The sequence below is a fragment of the Oratosquilla oratoria genome, chromosome 42 (assembly GCF_046742065.1).
Source record: "Oratosquilla oratoria isolate Oo_2021 chromosome 42, ASM4674206v1, whole genome shotgun sequence".
NCBI lineage: Eukaryota > Metazoa > Arthropoda > Malacostraca > Stomatopoda > Squillidae > Oratosquilla > Oratosquilla oratoria.
In genome coordinates, this window is record NC_134818.1 from 5,452,788 (window position 1) to 5,473,984 (window position 21,197).

The following is a 21,197-nucleotide window of genomic DNA, read 5'->3' on the forward strand; positions in this document are numbered from 1 at the left end:
TGCCTGGCAGTGCAGTACATTACTCCGCACGCTGCGAGACGCGAGTACGATAGTTTTTGCAGGCTGCCGGCAGTGTCAGCATCCCAGCCAGCTAAATATTCTTTCATTTTGTTTGTTTGAAGTAAAATGTTTCCTAATTTTGCATTGCATTTTGTATTTTTGTATGTTTTGCAATTAATAAAATATAACAAACTTTTTATGTCTAGGCTAGTTTGTTGTCGATAACAATATGTTCGGTACAGTACTTAAACGAAAAGAATGTGTTTTGTTGAAATAAAAAAAATCCTAATTTTGCCTTACATTTTTTTACATTTTGTATTTTTATGTTTTGCAATTAATAAAATGTAACAGTATTTTTTTATACCTAGTCTGTTGTCGATGACAAAATGTTCGGCACAGCATTTTGTATTTTTATGTTTTGCAATTAATAAAATGTAACAGGAAACTTTGTTTATACCTAGTCTGTTTTCGATAACAATATTTTCGGTACAGTACGTAAACGAAAAGAATGTGTTTCGAAATATTTTTTTCCTAATTTTGCTTTACAATGATTTTAATGTAACCAACAAAAAAGGATTTGTAGGTCAAAGATGACAGGACTTTATTCAGTATGCATAAGCCTAGGCTACGTTTCCTAACGAAAATGATAAAAAGTTAATGAATATTAAACAACGTAGCTCAAAGATAATAAGATTTTATTCAGTATGCATACGTTTCCTAAAGAAAGTCTGATGGTAAAATAATACAAAGGTTAACAAATACAGTATTAAATATCATAGGTCAAAGATGATAGGATTTTATTCAATATGCTTAGGCTTGGCTACGTTTCCCAAAGAAAATCAGATGAAATTATAAAAAAGTTAAAAATACTATACAACATAGTTCAAAGATGCTAAGATTATTTCAGTATGCTAAATATACAATATATATATATAAATATTATATAAAGGGTAATATATACTGTATATATATATATATAGACCGACTTGCGTCCAGATCGACTTACGACCCGTCTGTCGGAACCGAACTCGGTCGTAAGTCGACGACTACCTGTATATATATATATACATAAGTTGGATTTCCCTAAAAAAGAAGGCATCAACCCAGCAGAAGCTCTTACTTCATGAGGATCTGTGGTCAAAAGGTTGTGGACGTCCTTGACTGCTGCTGGAAGTGAAGTCGTCAGGAGTGTCAGCAAGAGAGAGAGCTGTTGGTCATCCTTCAGTGACATCGGAATTTCAGCTCCTGTAGGATATAAGTGAATTACTGGTTTTTGTTTCTTTCTATTTTTTATGCATGAGTTGTCATATGTTATTTAGACTTATTATGTTTTGGTCTGTTCTACTTTATTTTGTTTCTTTCTACATCAATTCCATTTGTTTATCTATTTATTTTTTTCCTGTCTATCTAGAAAGATATTATTTGTGCATTCATTTATCTGTTTATTTCTCTATCATTTTGTACCGGCAAAGGTGCAAAATCTATTCATACTATTTTTTATTTTTCCTATTCTTCTTCTTCATTTTATCTTTATTTTCATTCAATCACCACTTTGAAACATTGATACCAATACTAACTATGCTGTAGTGGAGCATTTGTCTATCCATTCATAAATTAAATCTAGGTCCAGCTTGAAACAATTATTTTTTCACTAGTTTTTGTTACCATAGAGTCCATGTTGCAGTATTCACAACATAGTAATGTGCAGCAAATACTTTAGGAAATTATTTAAGGTGTTGCTATGGACCAGAGCCACACATTATTTGGAGTGAGTTCAAAAAAATCTCTACCTATAGGGCAATTATGACATTTTTGTAGTACAGATGTCCCTCCCTTATGACATTCTCTTGAACTTCTTCTTGACTACTCCTATGATTCTACCTCTTCTGGATACCTTGTGGTGGGGGAAAAGAATTCCACCACTGTGTTTCCCATGCCTGTCGCAAAAGGTGACTCAATGAGACAGAGTAATGAGACTGGGAATCCAGTTAGAGAGGAAAAGGTGCAAATATACAGATGTTAATGGAAGTGAAGGCGGGAAGGGAAAAAAGGTAGTTATTTCAAAGAATTGCTGAATGTTGAAGAGGTTTGATCGTGGATTGATCGTGGCAGAGAAAGGTGCTAGGAAAATGACTATGATAGGAGAAGATAATTACAGGCCTTTATAATAAAGATGGGATACAATGAGCACTGAAAGCTGAGAAGGTGCCTGAGTTGCATGGGTGTCATGCAGTGTACCTGACGAAGAAAGGATCTGTTACCATGGATTGGTTAATGAGTCTGTTTAATGTGTGCCTAAGGAAAAGGAATGTGCCAAAGGACTGGAAAAGTGTTTGTAGTTTCAATTTACAGAGGAATAGGGGACAAATGTGAATGTAACAGTTTTAAAAGGGTCATCAGTCTGTTGAGTGTAGTAGGAAAGGCATATGGGAGGTAGTAAATAATTGACAGGATTCAGAGGGGAAAAGAAAGAGTATTTGGAGATTATTAGCAGGGTTTTAGGTAAGGTATAGGATGCATAGATAAAATTATAGTAGTAAAGCAGATATGTGAGAAATTTTTGGCAAAAAGTAATCATGCTTTTTGGTTCTATGACTAAATAATGCTTATGACAGGGTCGACAGGAGGGCATTGTGGGATGTTATGCAAATGCATGGGATAGAGGAAAAGTTGCTAAGGGCAGTCAAAAGCTTTTACATAAGCAGTATAGCTCGTGTTGGGATTGGATATGGTGAGAGTGAGTGATTCAAGGTGAAGATGGGGCTGCATTAATGGTGTGTTGTAGGAAAATGGATATTCAGTGTGTACATAAAATAGGTGGTGTGGGAAGTAAATGCAAGGGCGATGGGCAGTGGGTTGGAGATGGTTAATGAGAGAAGAGGTAAGTGGAAGGTGAGCCAGTTATTGTGGCGATACTGTGCTTATGGCTGAGTCATATGAGGGCCTAAGACATTAGTGACGAAGTTTCAGAATGCATATGAGAGGAGAAAGTTGAAAATCGATATGGGTAAAAGCAATGCAATGAAGTGCACAAGAGGTGAGGATGGCAGCAGTTTGGAGGTAAGTGTTAAAGGAGATAGTCAAATCTCACCTTCTGCCTTGAGGACAAAACCGAGGAGGACCTTTGCACGCTCCATCAGGAGCTGCACTGTTTTGAATGACACCTCGCTATCCACCTCACTCTCGCCCTCCATCATCCAGCCAAGGATCACCTCCATGGCCTCCTTTCTTAGTTCCTCATCCCTGCACGTGATGCGGGAAGGAAGAGATAAAATAATAAGTGAGGATCGAGGATGAGGTCGTATTTGAGGACGAGGAGAAAGTGTGATGAAGAGACGGGGCAAGTTTATATCACATTGATTCCTGTGGGACCATTAAGAGAGTTTGTTTTGGTTGATGCCACACAATTTTATTTAGCAGAAGGAGAAACGAACTGGTCAGTGATGGGTATTGCCCAATACAATACAGGGGTGGGGTTGGCCTATACTGAATTTGCAATGTGCACTGGCTCTTTACAAATGACAGGGTAGACCCTTCAAGACAGTGGTGGAGTTGCTCGTTATGGCCAACTTGCAAGGATGGGGGTTCTCCTCTGAAAGCGCAATCAAACAACATTAGTAGCTTGTTGAACTATTGGTGTGGTTTTCATGCCAAGAGTGCTACGGGGAAGGGAGAAGGAAGCAGGATAACCTATTGAATCAGTGACAAGAGTCTTATACTGAGGGTGTAGTCAATGGTGATGGCCTACCTGGAGGAAGACTTACACACATGAGGGAAGGCCTACCCTGAAGAGGAGCTTCCTGCGAGAGGGCTTTATTGGGATAAAGGACTACCTGACAGAAATCCTGAACTGAGTCAGGGCCTACACTGGAAGCCTATCTGAGGGGTGGGGCATATTTGGGGAAAGGCCTGCATGGGAGATGCCCTACCTAAAAAAATACCTGATTTAGGGAAGACCAACCTTTTAGAAGGACTATCTTAAGTTAGGCTTTACAAGAAAAAGACTTATCTGGAAGATAAGGCTAACCTGAGAATGACTAACTATCTAGGGGAGGCCTACCTGAGGGAAGGCCTACCTAGCAGAAGACCTTTTTGGAGAAATGAATCCGGGGTTTTGGATTCACCCAGTTCATTGTCGTGTAGGGGTAAGGAAACCCCATCACTGCTTGAATATCTATTAATACGATAAAATCTGTAGGAACTCTTGATGGAGGATCCCACCTAAGATTGGCCTGTATAGTCCTCTTCTGTGTACCGAGGGTTGGGGTTTAACATACAATTTTACATATGTCAGCATTCATACCTGAGGTTTACAACTAGTCTTTAGAATCTTCATTATTACCTTAAAATGCATAGTCATGGAATTTCATAATACAACTTAGTAAATGTTGTGTGTGATTAGTTGATTATAATTATGTCTACTTACATATATACATACATATAGCAAGGGCTCCTTTCCCCTTACAAGGGAGGTAACCAAAGTCAAAAGGCACAATTCCACTCCCAGCCATTTCATCCCCACCCACTCCACTCCCATTCACCACCCCATCCCTCCCTCCCTCCCTCTCATCTTGGCTCCTCCTGGAAGATGGGTCATCCCTGCATCTTGCCCATTGCCCTGGGTCAGGAGCAATGCAGCAAGACACAGCACATCCACAGCAAAACTGCCTCATTTAATCAGCAACCCCCCCTTTCCATCTCTTCAGGCAGAAAAAGAGAAGACGGGGAGATATCGCTTCGGGCTGCCTCAAAATATCATTCACATGTCTTCTTACTAGTGTGTGAATTGTTTAGATGTAAATATCTAGATCAGGCATTTGGCTCTGATAGGTTACTGTGTTGTGACATTCACGTGAAAATGATGTAGTGTTCTGCTGGTGTCAGCAAGAAGGGGAGGATTTGTCACCTTGGGACTGTGCTGTTAGTCATGTAGACATACTTGATCGTGTGTAATGTGAATGTGAATGCTACATGGTGCATTAAGGGTTTGCATATGGTTATGTTTGGTTACATACAGATACAAAAAAAAACCTACCTGGAAGAAAACATATCTCAAGGAGGACCTACCAGGAGTTCCAACGGGATGCCAATCGTTGCGCCAGGGAGAACCACAGCTCCTTCAGCTGCAGAAGGCTGGGAGGAATATCACTCGATCTCAGCTGTTCGGCAAGACCTCTAACACGTAGGAATACACTCTGTGCAGCTCTCCACATTGTGCTCAAGCTCACATTCTCGCAGCCACAGAGCTGTGCAAAGAAATATATATATCCGTGTGATAAATCATGGTCTTGGATCACATGCTTAATACGCAGTTCTTACCCTCCCAGATAAGAGCTCAGAGCTTATACAGTCTAATCAAAAGGTACGAATGTGATCTTTTCCGCACACCACACACCCATCTTTTTGTAGTCACAGAATAGTAATGACTTGGAGTATTAGTGAAAGCTTTCATGTTGCAAGCACACTGCAAATTCGTTATCAGCATGGGAGCCTGAGACACTAACCACTACACCAGCAAGTTGCATCTATCTATGTACATCTTGCACTCTTGATTTTGTTGATGCCAGACATTTCATTAACCAAATAAGGAGCAGTCCCTGGTATGAACAGGTTGAGACCTAGGGGCCCTCGGCTCAACAAAATCATACAGAGTCCACTACTACAAGATAATCCAACTAGTCAGGTACAGTAATGAGAGGTTTCAGAGAACCTACCACTTGTTTCTGCAACTCTTCCAATCCAAGAGTGTCCTTTACTGCCTCGATGGTGACCGAGAAATTAAAGGAGCACCACTTTTCTAGGATGTTGTCCGTGATGTTGCGCGTAGGGAGTTGATGCAGGGCTGAGGTCTTGTTACAGAGGTCATGGAGGGTGAGGTTACTCGGGTCAAAGGTGGCATTGATGGCCAAGGACGTCTCTGGGTCGAGGTTGTACTGGATCAGGTCTATCAAGTCAGGCAGTGTCTCGTTCAAAAGTGACAGCATATCCTTAACCTCAGTAGGGGCGAGCTCATTCAGAACTTGACCTGGAGGATGATATTCAAGATGAACACATTGCAGTGAAATGGTGAGTCCCCCAGCTGGATGAAGTCAGCTGATGGCAGTCACCATTAGATACAGTTACAATGGAATTAATGGAGCTGTAAACTAGCAAGAGATCCACTATTTGATGAAGCCAGATCTTAAGAAAATAAAACCAAGGGAAACCACCTAGGGCTGCTGCTGCTGCTCATGTTCAAAACTCCTCCTCCACCTCTATTTCCTCCTCCATCTCCACCACCTTCTACTCCTCCATGTTCTACTCCATTTCAACCTCCTTCTTCCTCCTCCTCCTCCATTCTCTCCTCCACCACCTCCTATACATCATCATCCATTTCCTTCTCCACCTTCTCCTCCACCTCCCTTTCCACTTTTTCCTTTCCCTCTTCCTCCTCCTCCTACTTTATTGCTTTTTTGACATTAGAAAGGAAAAAATGTATCTGCCCAGGTATACAAACTGCACCTTAACACCTGATAATCACTTAGTGCCCTGGAACACTTACTTGCGTTGTTCGGGAGGGTCCGGTTGAACCAAAGGACAACAGCCCCCAGCTCATTCCTGGTTTTCTGCAGTTCCGGAACACTGTCTACCCACTGTTCTAGGACTGACATTGGACTGTAGGGAAAGAAAGGAGGAAAGTGTTTGTCATCAAGGGTCTAATGACAAAGGAAATCAATAGCAAGTTATGTTGTAAGATACAACTTTCAACTTTCTTACACCATCCAACAAATTTGCTTCCAGTAAAATATTGTAAGGTAGAATTTAGTAAAATGTCAGTCAGAAGCCACCAATAGTTGACCACAGATAGAGTGCTGCTCCAAATCGGTGTGTCAATAGCAAATAGCAACTATGACGTCATCTGGGGTAAACCTTTTCTGGCATCATGGTAGGAGTTTCCTTCCCTATATTCACCCTCTCTGTGGCTGTGATATGTTTTATTTTACTCTGTTGTCATGCCATTCATTTCCCACCACCCACTCCAGAGTCAAGATCTTCCTTAATCATTAACTTCTATATATATGGAATGAGGCTCTTATGACACCTTCTCTCTAGCTAAGGATGAGCTTGTTTACTCTGTACCAACTCACACTACCACAGCTTGTGTGTGTGATTTTACCTGAATTCACTCACCCAGTGACAGCAAAGTCAATGAAATTCTCCATGTAGCTCTGGAACTGCTGGTGGGTCTGGTTGAGGAACTTTTCGAGCCTGACGACATCCTGATAGACAGCGCCTGGAAAGTTGGACTTCAGGACCTTTAAGAGGTGGATTAAGCTCTCCATCATATCCGTCAGGTTGGTCGTAGCACCCAAAGGAGAGGACAGATTCTTGTAGTCCTCCTGTTGGAAAAATTGAATTTACATACACGTATTCAAACAACAACAGATAAGACACACACATTCAAATGCATGTGCATACATGCATACATAGGAGACAGGACCCAATGAGCATTGCTCCTTTCCTGTAAACTATGCTTAAGTAAATACAGGCATACATACATACATGTACATACTGTATATATCTATATATATATATATGTATATATACATAATCTATCTACAGACATATATATATATTTATATATATATACTTACCTCTGTATATATATATATATATATATATATACATATATATATATATATATAGATATATATATATATATATATATATATATATATATATATATGTGTGTGTGTGTGTGTGTATGTATGTATATATACCACTCTATCTCCCTCTATCTCTCTTTTGCATGGCCTACACAATTTCCAATAATGCTCATGATTTCATGGTTATTTGGCTTATATCCTTGATGCCTCTTGGGGTAGAGTGTGATGAACAGATGGACAGGCAAACACATCTTTCACTATAATGTAGATTATATGGGAGGAGGAATGGCATACCCATGGGAGACTTACTATAGCATTCATGATGGCTGTTGACACTGAAGAAGCAGGGAGACTACCAAAGGACGATGAGGATTGGTTCGTCGTCGCCTGTGTCAAGAGAGAACAGACTCTCTCCACCACATAAATGGAGTTCTGGGCTCGCTGGCACATCCCACTGACGAAGGCGCTAGAGTTAAAGTCTCGAGTCTGTCGGGAGAGGAGGAAGAGAAGCACGTGTCAGTGACACTCTGGAGAAGGGAAGAATGAGTCTATATTTCTGGATTTTCTAATGCAAACATAGTGTCACAGTTGTTCTTGTGAGGGGTGCACCTGTCATCTATGTTTAGTGTTTATATCTTTACCATGAGGACTTCGGAGACTACATTCAACGCCTCCTGAAGGAGGAAGAGGGTAAGGCTGGCGGGGGAGCGCTCAGCAGTGGTGTCATCACTCTCATCATCTTCCATTGTGAGGAACGGCACTGGACCAAGAATGTCCAAGGGCGTGCCGCCACCTGCAAGAAAATGGATATGGAAACTAAGTATTCATCAGTTCTTCAACTGACCTATATTCTAGCTAATACCAGACATCATGAAGCAGGAGGGGGCTTTCTGACCTTTGCCAAGGCCAAATGAAAAGAATGAGTACTAGGAAGAGGGAGAAGAGGAGGAGGGAACAAAAAAAAGAGCAATGAAGGAAGAGGAAAAATGTGGAAGAGTAGTCTGAGGAGAAGGTGGAGGATGAGATGGACAAGCGAGAAGAGAGGAAGAAAAGGAGGAGGAATAGGAAGAAGAAGGGAGGAGGTGAGAGAGGAGGGGAAACGGGTGGAAATAGCAAATGTGTTCACTGAGTCTTTATAATACTCATATATATATACATATACGTACATATATATATATATATATATATATATATATTAAAATATATATATATATATATATATATATATATATATATATACATATATTTGTATATATATATATATATATATATATATATAAATATATATATATATATATATATACACAAGTACAGCTGAGCCAGCCGCCTTTGCCGACCCTTTGAAGATTTGCAGATCAGCTGTAGTCCAGAGAAGACCTGTTCTAGTCGACGATGAACTGGGCCGGTTATGGCTACGTACCACATTCCACATCATGGCCTAAAAGCCAGATCAGGTTTACCCCTATCATTTCATTATATGAAAACCCCACCTTCTTTATCCACTTGAATATATAGACAAGAATATCTTTTCTGATCACAGTTTCCTCATCTCTTTATAACACTCTTCTCCTTGCTATTCTTTTTTGCATCCAATGTCCTCTTTATGTCATCCACCTACCTCATTGTTGGTCCCTCAAGATCTCTTCATCCACTCTTTGCTAGTCTTTCTACACTCATTCTTTCCATATGCCCAAACCGTCACAGCATTCATTGATCAACCATATCTGCCAGCATTTTTTCCATTTCCACCTCACCTGCACATCACTATCCATTCTTAACCCTATTCATAATTCTTAAACATACCATCTCAAACAAAAGACTACAAGCCCACTTTAAATTCCAAGTCTCTCCTCTACAATATTATAGACAATTCTTCCTCCATATAGTCTTCTTTCCATTCATCATTACAAAAGTATTTTTCATGGCACTCCCCCTGACATTTTTATTTGCCTCCCTCTATGATTCACCTCCAGTCCCTCCTACATGTGAAATTAACTCCTCAATCAAGTTAGTGCTAATTAATGTGGTATCAAAAGTTCTATGCCATGTGATGCAACTTGCAAGAAATACCATTATAATCCACCTGTATACACAAGAAAATATCAAGTCTACATATTATTCTAGAGGGCCTAGTTTTGGGCAAATCCTTTTACTGTCTCCAGTGTACTCTTCAGTATCTTGTCATGCCCTTCAAAGTGGAAAGCTCCTTTGAATTATGCTCCCTGTAGGAAGAGGGGATACTGGAGTATATCATCAGGCCACATCTGAGAGTATGGAAGGTTATCTTCAGGAAACCATTTTGGAAGCATCTCCTCTGCTTCTGTGTGGGTGTATACATGCACAGACACATTTACACACATACACAGAGAGAGAGAGAGAGAGAGAGAGAGAGAGAGAGAGAGAGAGAGAGAGAGAGAGAGAGAGAGAGAGAGAGAGAGAGAGAAATCTGACCTACCTTCAAAATGTTGAATGATGGCTTCAGAGATTTTCGTGATGTGTGTGAAGAAATATGAAATGTGGTTGAGCACTGCGTCCTCCGTAAACTTGTGCAGGAGGATGTATGACAATTCCTCCGCGATGTGCAGGGATGTCCTGAAATGCAACATTGCTAGAATCGAGGTCTCCACTTCTTTGCGAAAGCCTCTGGAATTTTGAAGTGTCCAGTTCATGTTCCATTAACTAACAAAGAAACTGGACACTTTTCATGGCTACTAGACCTCAGGAGGGATATCATGTTGGTAACCCTTATGATCACCTCACCCTCCCCAACTCAACCCTACTAACAAAGGGTTCTGATCGGCCGAATTCAAACTTTCCTCAAACACGTCAGAGGGGACAAGGAAAATGTAGGTTCCAAAGGAGAGATAGCAAGTGGTGAGAATGAGATCCGAAGGGGTGGCAAGGCTTCTTGTGGCCGTTTGGCTGGAGAGTATGGGAGGCAGTCCCATGACACAGACGCCTCCAGCTCCCCTGATATCCATCCTTCTGAATCCTCTCTCCCATGACAGGACAGAGTCCACCTGGCCAGGCTGAAATCTCCCATGTTTGAACCAGAAATGCTACCCACTGTTCTAAGCAGGCTATCCTATTTCATTCTCTAAGGATTAAACATCACAATGATGATATTTCAGTATTTCATTCTGGTCAGCCAGACAAATTCATTCAGCTCTCAGAAACCTTTGGTCTTTGTTCTGCCTGATCATTTCACTCGGCTCAAGAGAAATATATGATCTTGAGGGTTAAGTTGATTTGAGTGAGTTAGGTTAACTTAAGAAACGATTAGGTCCTACCTTGGTTTAAAGGTCCAAGCAGAGATGTTGAGGGCAAGGGTGACCATCTCTTCCAGAGTTTTGCCCTCTAAGGTCCTGATGTGGCCACAAAGACCCTCTGGGCAGAGGCGAGGAAGCCCTTCAACCAGAGCTTTAATGTGCTTTGTCAAATTGCTGATGGAGACATTCCTAGAATCCTCCAGGGTCAGATCAAACGGCTGTAGGTAAGGTCCCTGGCACAGGAGTGTAACCAAAGGATTAGTTAAACAAGAGTCTCTGCATGGCAAGTCTATTAAGTCACAAATATATATCATCTAATATCACCAGAGGTCACAATACACTCCACATTTAAATAAAAGAAAATCTGCTTCTAGACTGGCCCCTTTACAAGTCAGATGTGCTTGCTCATAGTAAAATTGTCTGTTTAAGCGTAAGTGTGGGCTGTCAGACCTCATTGACAATCCATTGGAAGACAGAAAAGGATTGCACTTAAAAAAAAAGTTGGGCATTTACTAAGTACATATTCAATAACCCTTATAACTATTCCTATGACTGGTTTCATATATCTTTATCCTAATTCACAGGATTGATGATGGGTACCTGTTAATGGTGGTCTTGCAAGAGTCAAAGACAGACTATAGAATCATCTCAGCTGGCCATCTACCACTTTCAGCTACTGACACACAATGCCACACTAAATCTAATACAACAAAGACAATTGTCCTAGATTTCTTCCCAGAAACATCTATGGGAAAGCGCAAGGATCGTTGCCAGTTTTTTGATGGGCTGCGATTTTCCAGTCAGTGAAACACGAGGTAACAATCATTATTATCTTATTTCGTTATTTCCATAACCTTTAGTTATATCTCACTTTAGGTAAAGTGATGTAGACTGTCAACTTTAAGTTGATAAACAGAATACTTTGAGTTTGACACTAAAAACATGAAATAATTGATATAATCAATGGAATGAAAAGAGAAGAATATTGAAAATGTAAAGAAAGGAGTGTTGATTAAATTTGAAAATAACAGTGAATGAAACTCGAGGAAACAATTATCCTACTTCATTCTTTCTACAATTTTAGAATGTATTACATTTTAGGTAAAGCGGGGGATATATAATCTTGGGTTTCATATATAAATAGAATATTCTGATCCTGAGTAGAATTGAAATTACTAATATATTAAATAAAATGAAAATAGTGGAATATTGAATTTGGAGAGAAAGGAGTGTTGACAAATGAGAGTACCAACCCTGGAAATGAGAAATTTTCGAATGCTTTTGTGACTGACGTATCTTCCCGAAATCTTCAAGTTCATGAAAAAAATCGTGAATTTAAATACCTTGAATTTCACCATAAATTTCTTCTTCCAGCTGATATATCAACAAACTGTACCGTAGGCTGGAAACTACACAAAATATATGACTTGTCCTGTCACGTGTCCTTTATTCTAATACCACATTTTACCCTCTTTTTACTACTTTCTCCTTGTATCAAATTATTGACACTACTCATCGAGGGAAAATAATACATCATTATTGTCCACATGGTTATGGAATAATCCTACATTTTTAGGTCCGTAATTATTAAATTGACAAGGAGACATTACTAATCGAAATAATCAAAATTAACATTCTACAGTTTCTGTGTCCTTAAACTTAGTAGATATTCAGAGAATTTATGTTACTTCATAACGAATCTCTTCCAGTGCTTGTTCAATACCAGTCGTTAGTTAGAGATTAGCATAATAGATTTTTCAAACTTTCAAGATAACTTTGGTTAAGGGAAAACATGAACTAATTAACTCAGCTGTTGTCTTTTAAAGAAAATTAGGTAAACAATGTTTCCGTAGAATAATTACATGCCTTTATATCATAAATATACACACTACTGTAACGTATCCTAGAAAATAAGTTCTATTGATATCCATAATAGTCTCTCTTATAGTGTACTTTAAATTATTTGCTTTCTGTTTCTGCATGCACACACATATACACATACACTTGATGGCGCAGTGTTAGAATTCCCGGCTACCACTACGGCGGTCCGGGTTCAAATCCCATCCAGGACTGAAATAACTTTAGTATCACTGCGCTGCGAGTCATTACTCCAACTTTCGTGGAGTTGGGTGTGTGTGTGCATGTAAGGTCACAGCATTACCCACAGATCGGTCATGTTCGAGCTCTGAGCTCTCTTCTGGGAAGGAAATAACTGTCGATCACGAGTCCGACACGTGACCCAAGCCAATGGTGAATAACACACACACTCTGGGTATAAATTAGCAAATTTTCTCTTGAACATGTATCGTTAAATGTGATGGCTAGTTCAGCATTTTATATCTTTAAATCATTCTCTTTGTGTCTTTTTTTTTTAGAGTTTCAGATGATTTCTCAGCAGGAGGTCATCTGTATTGCCATATCGCGATTTTGATTCTCAGTGACTTCTTCAGTGGCATAGTAGTGAGTTGCTGTCATCACAGTGATGAAGATGAGGATGAACATGCTTTCCGTGAGCCTTAAATACCGCCGTGCACCCGGAGAGCCTATCCATTCTCATCCTTACAAATCATAACGTCTTTTCTAGGATGACCGTTTAGCTATTTTTGGGTGCACTGTGCGACCACTGACCGTCCTCAGCATCCCGCTCTAGGTGAAAACCAAGTTTGCAATCTCTAAGAAACATTGTTATTCATATCTTGTTCATTGGTCAAGCAGCGATAGACGACATGATCGAAAAAAGTAGAATGGGCTTTCCCAGTTTAATGGATTGTCCTGCAAATGGGGCTCAGTGGAGATAATGATAGGTAAGATGGAGATAGGAAAGATTAGGAGTAGGAGTTCAGAGAGGGTTGGGGCTCGAATGAGATAGCCGAGTTGAGATTGAAGGCACGGCTGTTAGAAAACATCAGGTCAGGCTTTCCCTTGTACTCTACGGGCAAAGAATGTAGGAAAGTCCAGACCTTGGAACTTCAGTCTGTGAAATATAATAAGAGAGTGCAGTTGTCGACTCACTGCGCTGCTGTGCATGCCATTAATCCATTTGTCGTGGCTATAGCTGAGATTGCTAATGAAGGAGGTTGAGAGTTTGCATGGCTGTTAAAGAACGCAAGGTCGAGTTTTCGCTGAACGCCACGGACAAAGAATGTGGGAACATCCAGACACAGGAACCTCAGCCGGTGAAATAAAGTAAGAGAGTGGAGTTGTCAGTTCACTGCGCTTCTGTGTGTGTCGTTATTCCAGTCAGCGTTGTTATAGTTCAAGTTGCCAATAAAGAAGGTTGAAAGTTTACAAAGACTCTGAGAGAGTACCCCATTGCCTCTCAGAGTCCTCTTCGCTAACTTCTTATGGAGATAATAAGGGAAAAAATCTTGCCAGAAGAGAAATTCCAGGTATATCGATAACGTCTTTGTTAGGCTAAACAAAGACGAAAAATGATAAGACCCTCACTAGCGCCTCAACGAGGCAAAGGACAAAAGGCCATCTGCTACGTTTGTCTGGTCCATGTCCGCCGTCCAGAAGGCACTGGACGCCAGACACTCCCGTGTAAGGTGGATTCCTTATCACCTGCAGCAGCACTAGTCACCATGGGCACGCTCGTGCTCCGTGAGTACGACCAAGCGGTAAGTTGGGAGAAATTGCTCGACTTTGTATAAGCCCCTGGAGAACCAGTCCGGGAGTATTTCACAAAGTGCTCCCAGAAGCCAATGGACTGTGCGTTTCAGTACCCGGAATATAACAGCGACAGCAGTGAGTATATGCTGACCTGTCAGACGAGAAATACGATATGGTGTCTTGCGGCAAATTCGCCCATTTCCAAAAGTTTACCAGATTTACGAAAAAAAAAAAAAAATGATCGACGCCGTAATTAGCAGTGTAATTGCTTAGGTTCGCCTTACCCTCCAGCCATGCCTGTGCATCTCTGTGACGTCATCAGGCAACTGAAGGCAGTACTTGACCCTGGCTGTTGCGAACACCGATGCATAGGCGGAAGCCAGACTCTGTGTGACCTCGTCATGATTGCAAGATCTGCAGGGAACAGGCATGAGCATCAAACGCTTCGTTGGTGGAGGCTTGCATGTGATGGGAGGCAGTATGAGCACCTTCACCCACATTAACTTTGAAGACACTTTCTTCTACTCCACCATGCTTTTTCCAATATCATCACTTACCAGCAGAGCTACTCCTTCTCTTCTTTGCCCCCTCATCACTCCTGAAACTCTCCTCACCGTACTCCCAAACTCAAAATCACCCTTTCTTTCAACTGTTTCACCTAACGCAAGCTGCCACCATGCGCTTCCTTCTCACAGGCATGCTGCCAACACCTTCCATTTTACTCTCATCCGTACCACAATCACGCACATGTAATGATCAGCATTTTAGAGTTCTGGTTGGAATTCTGCTCCCACACTTTCGTATTATTTGACTTCTCGCACGATAAACGTACAGAGAACAGGATCCCTAGTCTTATCACTCCGTTCCATTTTGTCCCCGTTTACGACTAATATTATACCAATCACGGTGGCAGAAATTTCTCCCACCCCCTCCATACCACAGAGGATAATATCTATCTACATATCAAAATGCCTCGTCCCACTTATAAGTGAGGTAACCAATTAAGGTACATTCACCCTGTACAAACAGCAACAACCACGTGGCGTGGAGCACACGTTGTCGCCCATAAGACTAGATCCGACGCGCCTATGACAGTGCGACCCTGTTTGACGCGACCTAACGTAACCCAGTGTAATTATGTAATTACACACCACGGGTGACTACCCACGCTGTATGTATATCGGCTCCTGGCCGCATGTTAAATGAGTTCTGACGAACTCACCAAACCTCTTTCTCTTCTTACAGCAGTAGCAACGCTACAACCCCCACTCATCCCACACCCATTTATTTTCCCTTTTATCTTAGCTTCCTGTAGATGAGAGGCAAACCCTGCCCCGACTGCTGAAGCTGGTTTACCCGACTGCTTCATTACAAGCTGACCCTTCTTCTCTGTCCATTCACGAGTAATAAGAGTAAACAAAGAAAAATCCCCTCAAGGTGTGTCAATTTATCATCCTTTCCCAACTATTTTCTACTCACAACTATCTCTTGCCTACTCCTTTCCCTGCTCAACAGACATTTCCCTTGTACCCAAGGTTTCTTTTGCCTCATCCATCCATCTCATTTTCGGTCTTCCCCTCAATTTACTCCATTCACCTCTGCTTTCCATACTTTTTTGCTAAATTTTCTTCACCCATATTTTCCATGTATCCAAACCATCCCAGTATTCTTTGATCAACATTGTCTGCCAGCTCCCTTTTCACACCAACTCCCCGCCTCACCTCATCTCTCATTTTATCCATCTTTGCAGTCCCCACCATAACTCTTATACGGTTCATCTCAAGCACATTCCAAGTGTCTGCCCCATAAAATGTCGAAGGCACAATAACCTTTTCATGTTTCTCTTTCTGTCCACCCCCAAATGTCTATTTTTCATGACACTTTTACTTGACTCAGTCTACAGTAGAAATGTATATTACATAATATCATTTGAGGACACGCCACACACCTCACCTCCGAACCCAGTAAGGTCCCTTCTCACATGGGTGCTCTAGTGTAGTCATGTGAAAGCGTCTACCTAAGCATGAAAAGGAGTTGTCGGATCTCATCGGTAACTCAATGGAATACAGAGGGGAAAAAAGTATGGTACGTTTACAGAGGGATACGCATGACATTTGTTGTTGTTGTTCTTGTTTTGTTTCTCAAATCCTCTCGTCCTGGCTACCGCCGGATTATTTCAATCATTCCCGTGATACACCTTCAACAGTGATGGGGTTATACCCAACTTCGATTAGGCAAACATAATTAAGAATACAAAATAGAATTTAAATTTAAAAGAAAAACTGCAAACGACTCACCAGCTCGCTAAGTCGCTCCTGTAGGAGTACGACCTCTTCGAATTTCATTAGTTCTTCCATCATTCCGATGTAGTCACTGCAGATGGCGTCCTCCAATGCCTCCACCTCAGCCACGAATTCCCGGTGAGTCTCTGCCCACGGGGCCGGAAGTGTTGTGACGTCAGTGTTGTTGACAAAGAAGGTAAAGGCGTGCTCCCCGCAGGGGTCCTTGGGCCAGGCGTCCGGGTGGGCCAGCATGTCCATTCCGGGCTGCGGGTGTCCAGTCATTTGAGAAACTTGTTAGACTTTCGTGTTTATTCTGTCTGTCGTCAGAATACTTTATTCACCTCAGGGGGATAACCCTGGACTCTATGGAGTTAACTGGAAGAGCACTTCAGGAATAATTCTCGGATTCTCCCTGTCCCTATCTGAATATTTATCTCCAGTATTTTCTTAGTTTGAACCTGAAAGGCATTTTGTTTTGAACTTTAGATAATCTTAGTGAAAATTGTTCCTCCAATGGCTAAATGGTCAACCACCCTGACGTACATAGGAAACTAAAAAAAATTCAAGCAGTATATTTATAGTTTTACTCGAATTCACACCTAGAAGTTGGGACCCCCCCCCCCACACACACACACAAACTACCATAATACGATGACCATGAAGTTGGAAGACAGACGAGCGTGCAATATGCTAAAACATTCTTATCATGGGATCTGGAAATTTTCATTCAAAAAATGCAATTGCTTAGCACTATTAACGGTCAGGGTATGGGAAAGGTGTCAGACGCCGCTGTATAGATGAAACGAGAAAAAATAACAAGATTATTTTGACCCAATATATAGTACCTGTGGCAAAGCCTTCAAGAAGGTTCTCACTATTCTTACGATTCTCTCACAATAAGTGTCTAAGAGCCTAGTAGACACCCAAGTAACGCCTTCAACATGGAGATATTCGAGTAAGACGTTAGTAAGAATAAAATCTATACACATTAAGTTGTTACTAATGCCGGACGATTCTATTCAAGTGACTAACAGATCCCGAGTTGATGGGAACCTCGACTGTCCTAGACCCAGTTCAGTGCGGGGTCCTCCTCCACAAAAAAATAAAACTGCCTGACTTTAGTCATGGCAAAATGTATGACGGGTCCCACCACAGTGAACAGAATAGGTTGTGCAAATCGTCATCATAATCACGACAGAGGGCAGTGATCGGAATGGGAGTCTCCTCCTCGGGAGGGGCTCCTATCGAGGAACTGCTGCCAGACCACCTCGGTACGATGACGCCTGCGTCGGCGTCATGAGGCGCGAGTGTCGGCGTCTTGATTATATATATATATATATATATATATATATATATATATATATATATATATACATATATTATTTTGTATTTGTACATGAGTTATCCCCGGATTCTGTGAACTGTTTTGATCACTTTTTCTGTGCTTATTATTACTCAAAGTAAAAGAGAACGAGTAATGCAACAGCGACTTTATATTTTAATCTAATTTTACCTTAACCTAAACCAATCTTGATTTAAGTTTAATCTAACTTTAACCTCAGTTTAAGTTAATTAAGCGTAACCCAATCTAATTCAACCTAACCCCTCCTGGCCATCTTTTACTGTTACTTTTTTCACATGAGTCACAGGTCAGAGAATTCCGTTACAGGGTATGGTACCTTCTGGAGTCCTCCAAAGAACCAGGCCAGCGGCAGGGCGGCGAGGCGGGGCATCAGGGCGAGGACCTTTGTGCCAAGAGACCACGTTAAGGGAGCTTTCTCTTGCAGCAGCTGCGTCAAGTTGTACGTATCTACCGGAGGGGCAGAGACAGAGTTATCAAATGATGTATAGGAGAGACCATTATAAAATACTTGCCTTTTATTTTGGGTATCACCGGGGTGATTCTAGTCAGCGACGTCACAACTCAACATCGTAAGCGAAATTTATCTCGATACTGCTTCCGTGCCAGGTAGCACTTAACCTTTAAGTCTGGCTTCCACCAGGCGATATCACTTATCTGTTTAGAACTTCCTTCATAGTGAAGGAGTTGTTTGATTATGATCGAAAGTGTATCAAGTGCCGATTTGCGCACGAGTCCCTCAGTTAGACTGTGAAGATTTTTCCTTAACCTATTCGTTGAGGATACAGTTTTCCTCAACCAAATAAGATATCAGGTAACAGCTAGGATAAGGGACTAGTTTTAAGATAAAGCAAAAGAGTTAATTCACCTAAGACTGAGAACGCCAGGCAGTAGTTAGAATACACGACGACTGAGGTATTAGAATAACAAAATGGGCAAATCTAATGGTGCTCATTTCAACACTATAACACCAACAGGTATCCAAGTAATACTAGTTTTTGGCCTATGGTGGAAATTCCAAAAATGGTAAACTGGTCATTATAATGGTGACTACTCCGACCCATTTATACTTTTTCACAACCATGTAAACAAACACACTGTTGCCACATATACTATCGTTACGAGCCACTGTCCAAATAGTGTACCAGTTAAAAGTACTGACAATAGTACACATGCCTATGAGTCGCCTTCCCATGGCCTCCTCCAGCAACCCACCATCGAGTCCAACGAGGGGAGACAAGGATTTGGGTATACATATCAACCCAATAGTCCTGAGGGTCACGCAACCACTAGACAGTCGCGAACCGTGAGGTGTCGTCCCAGGCGGTAGTTGTTTGGCTCAGGGCGTTCAAGACCCAAAGATTCAAGTCAAGCAATCCAGCTGATTTGGCTCTTCGAGCCAAGAGGAGCCACCGTCCTAGACTGAATACCAAAGAGTCGTGTTGCTAATCTCAGAGGGACACTTCAGCGCAACTACAGCACTGGGACATCACTCAGTTTCCAAGACTCCCGTCTCCAGTCCATGCAGGGATACCACACACGGCAAAGACGTTGGTTAGTGGCCCATAACGGGGTTGGATGGCTACTGACTCAGAGTTCATCTGCCCTTTTGATGGATTTCTTTTTCCTCCACCTGGGTGTCCAACACGCCCTCCCTACTGGCGGATGACCAATCGGGGAGCCGGTTTTGTTGCCAAATACCCGACCATGTGGCAGTTAATACTAGGATACATGATATAACATAAGAACATAAGAATGAAGGAGACTGCAAGAAACCAGTCTCCTTCAGTAGAAGGACAGCTGCCTCACCTTGTCCTTCCTTTTTTTCATAGTCTATGCACGCACCACTAGTTCTAGATACAATACATGACATTACTAAAAGAAAAAAAAAACAATTTATAATTGATATACAGGTGGAGAAAGATATCACAGCGATTGGTTACCCTGTCAATCTAATTCCCTGTCTCACATTTAAGACCATGACCCCTAGTGGTAGTCGATCTCAGGAGGCGGTGAGCCTAATGTCAGCCATTCTCCATTTTTTTTTTTTTTTTTATTCGTTATTTTTCACTTACCATTTATCCTGGAGACAAAGATAGCTGCCGGCTCCAAAAGACCCAAAAGTTGGGGCAGAGGAGAGGGTAGCCTCACAAGAGGAGATTCCATGTATTTAGCATAGCTCTCCGCAACTTTCAAACTGAAACGAAACAAAATTCAAGCTAATGGGCTTTTTCTTTTTTAACCTAGATCTCTACTGAAAAAAATGGTCTGCCTGTGTTATGTAAGAGTGTTTCTATGTCACCGGACAAAAGTATGAATAAAAGAGCAATCATATAAAAAAGGAATGGAGAAATATATAGGATCTGATATCCTCGAAGCTGCACCACGTGAAAATTTTCCTAAACGGACGACAAGGATGCCCTTCCCTACATCCGCCCAGCATGACCACCACATGCTGATTCCCACCGTTGGTCCAAAGAAGAATATTTGTTTCCACGTGATTACAATCACTTCGCAATAATTTGGTACCTAAGCTCTACTCACTTCTTCCTAAGATCTAGGCACCCCTTTCTAAGTTCCGCCACTTTTCTCATTTATGGATATCGACAACCCACAGTACATATTGCTAATACTTAAGTAAAAAACAAAATATGAAAATTATTGATACCCACGTTTTCGTTATATCTGGTTCATCTCCAATCAGGGCATAGTGCTAACCAAAGGAGGCGGAACTTTGGTGTTTCCGCCAATCAGGACAAAGTGATGAAGGAAGTGGTTGAAAATTTGATGGAAAAAGAAGACAAAGATAAATAAAACTTACGCGTCATCATTAAGGATTCTAGTCAGGAACTTCCAGACCTTGGTGTCCCTGATGATGTGACCTAGGCTCTCGTAGGTTCTGTTGACCACCAGACTGAGGATGTGGATCAAAGCGTCGAGGGCACCGCTGGTCATGTCTGCAAACATAATAGGTGAATTGGTCAGGTCAGATCAGGTAGTACTTGGGTCGTGTCAGGTCAGATTGTTG

General features: G+C 41.4%; 1 protein-coding gene across 1 annotated transcript in view; it reads right to left on the reverse strand.

Annotated features, from left to right (window-relative positions):
* The window catches only part of LOC143021347 (uncharacterized), a 172,313-nt gene that overhangs the window by 94,518 nt on the left and 56,598 nt on the right, over positions 1–21,197 (reverse strand). Inside the window, exons 16-29 of the mRNA XM_076178775.1 lie at positions 20,991–21,126; positions 20,245–20,366; positions 18,489–18,619; positions 16,825–17,073; positions 10,937–11,148; positions 10,102–10,238; positions 8,288–8,439; positions 7,956–8,132; positions 7,171–7,379; positions 6,542–6,654; positions 5,715–6,025; positions 5,068–5,246; positions 3,092–3,243; positions 1,121–1,245 (exon numbers count right to left, since the gene is read on the reverse strand). Of these exons, the coding sequence (XP_076034890.1) occupies positions 1,121–1,245; positions 3,092–3,243; positions 5,068–5,246; positions 5,715–6,025; positions 6,542–6,654; positions 7,171–7,379; positions 7,956–8,132; positions 8,288–8,439; positions 10,102–10,238; positions 10,937–11,148; positions 16,825–17,073; positions 18,489–18,619; positions 20,245–20,366; positions 20,991–21,126 (2,405 nt within the window). The remainder of the gene's footprint in view (positions 1–1,120; positions 1,246–3,091; positions 3,244–5,067; positions 5,247–5,714; positions 6,026–6,541; positions 6,655–7,170; positions 7,380–7,955; positions 8,133–8,287; positions 8,440–10,101; positions 10,239–10,936; positions 11,149–16,824; positions 17,074–18,488; positions 18,620–20,244; positions 20,367–20,990; positions 21,127–21,197) is intronic.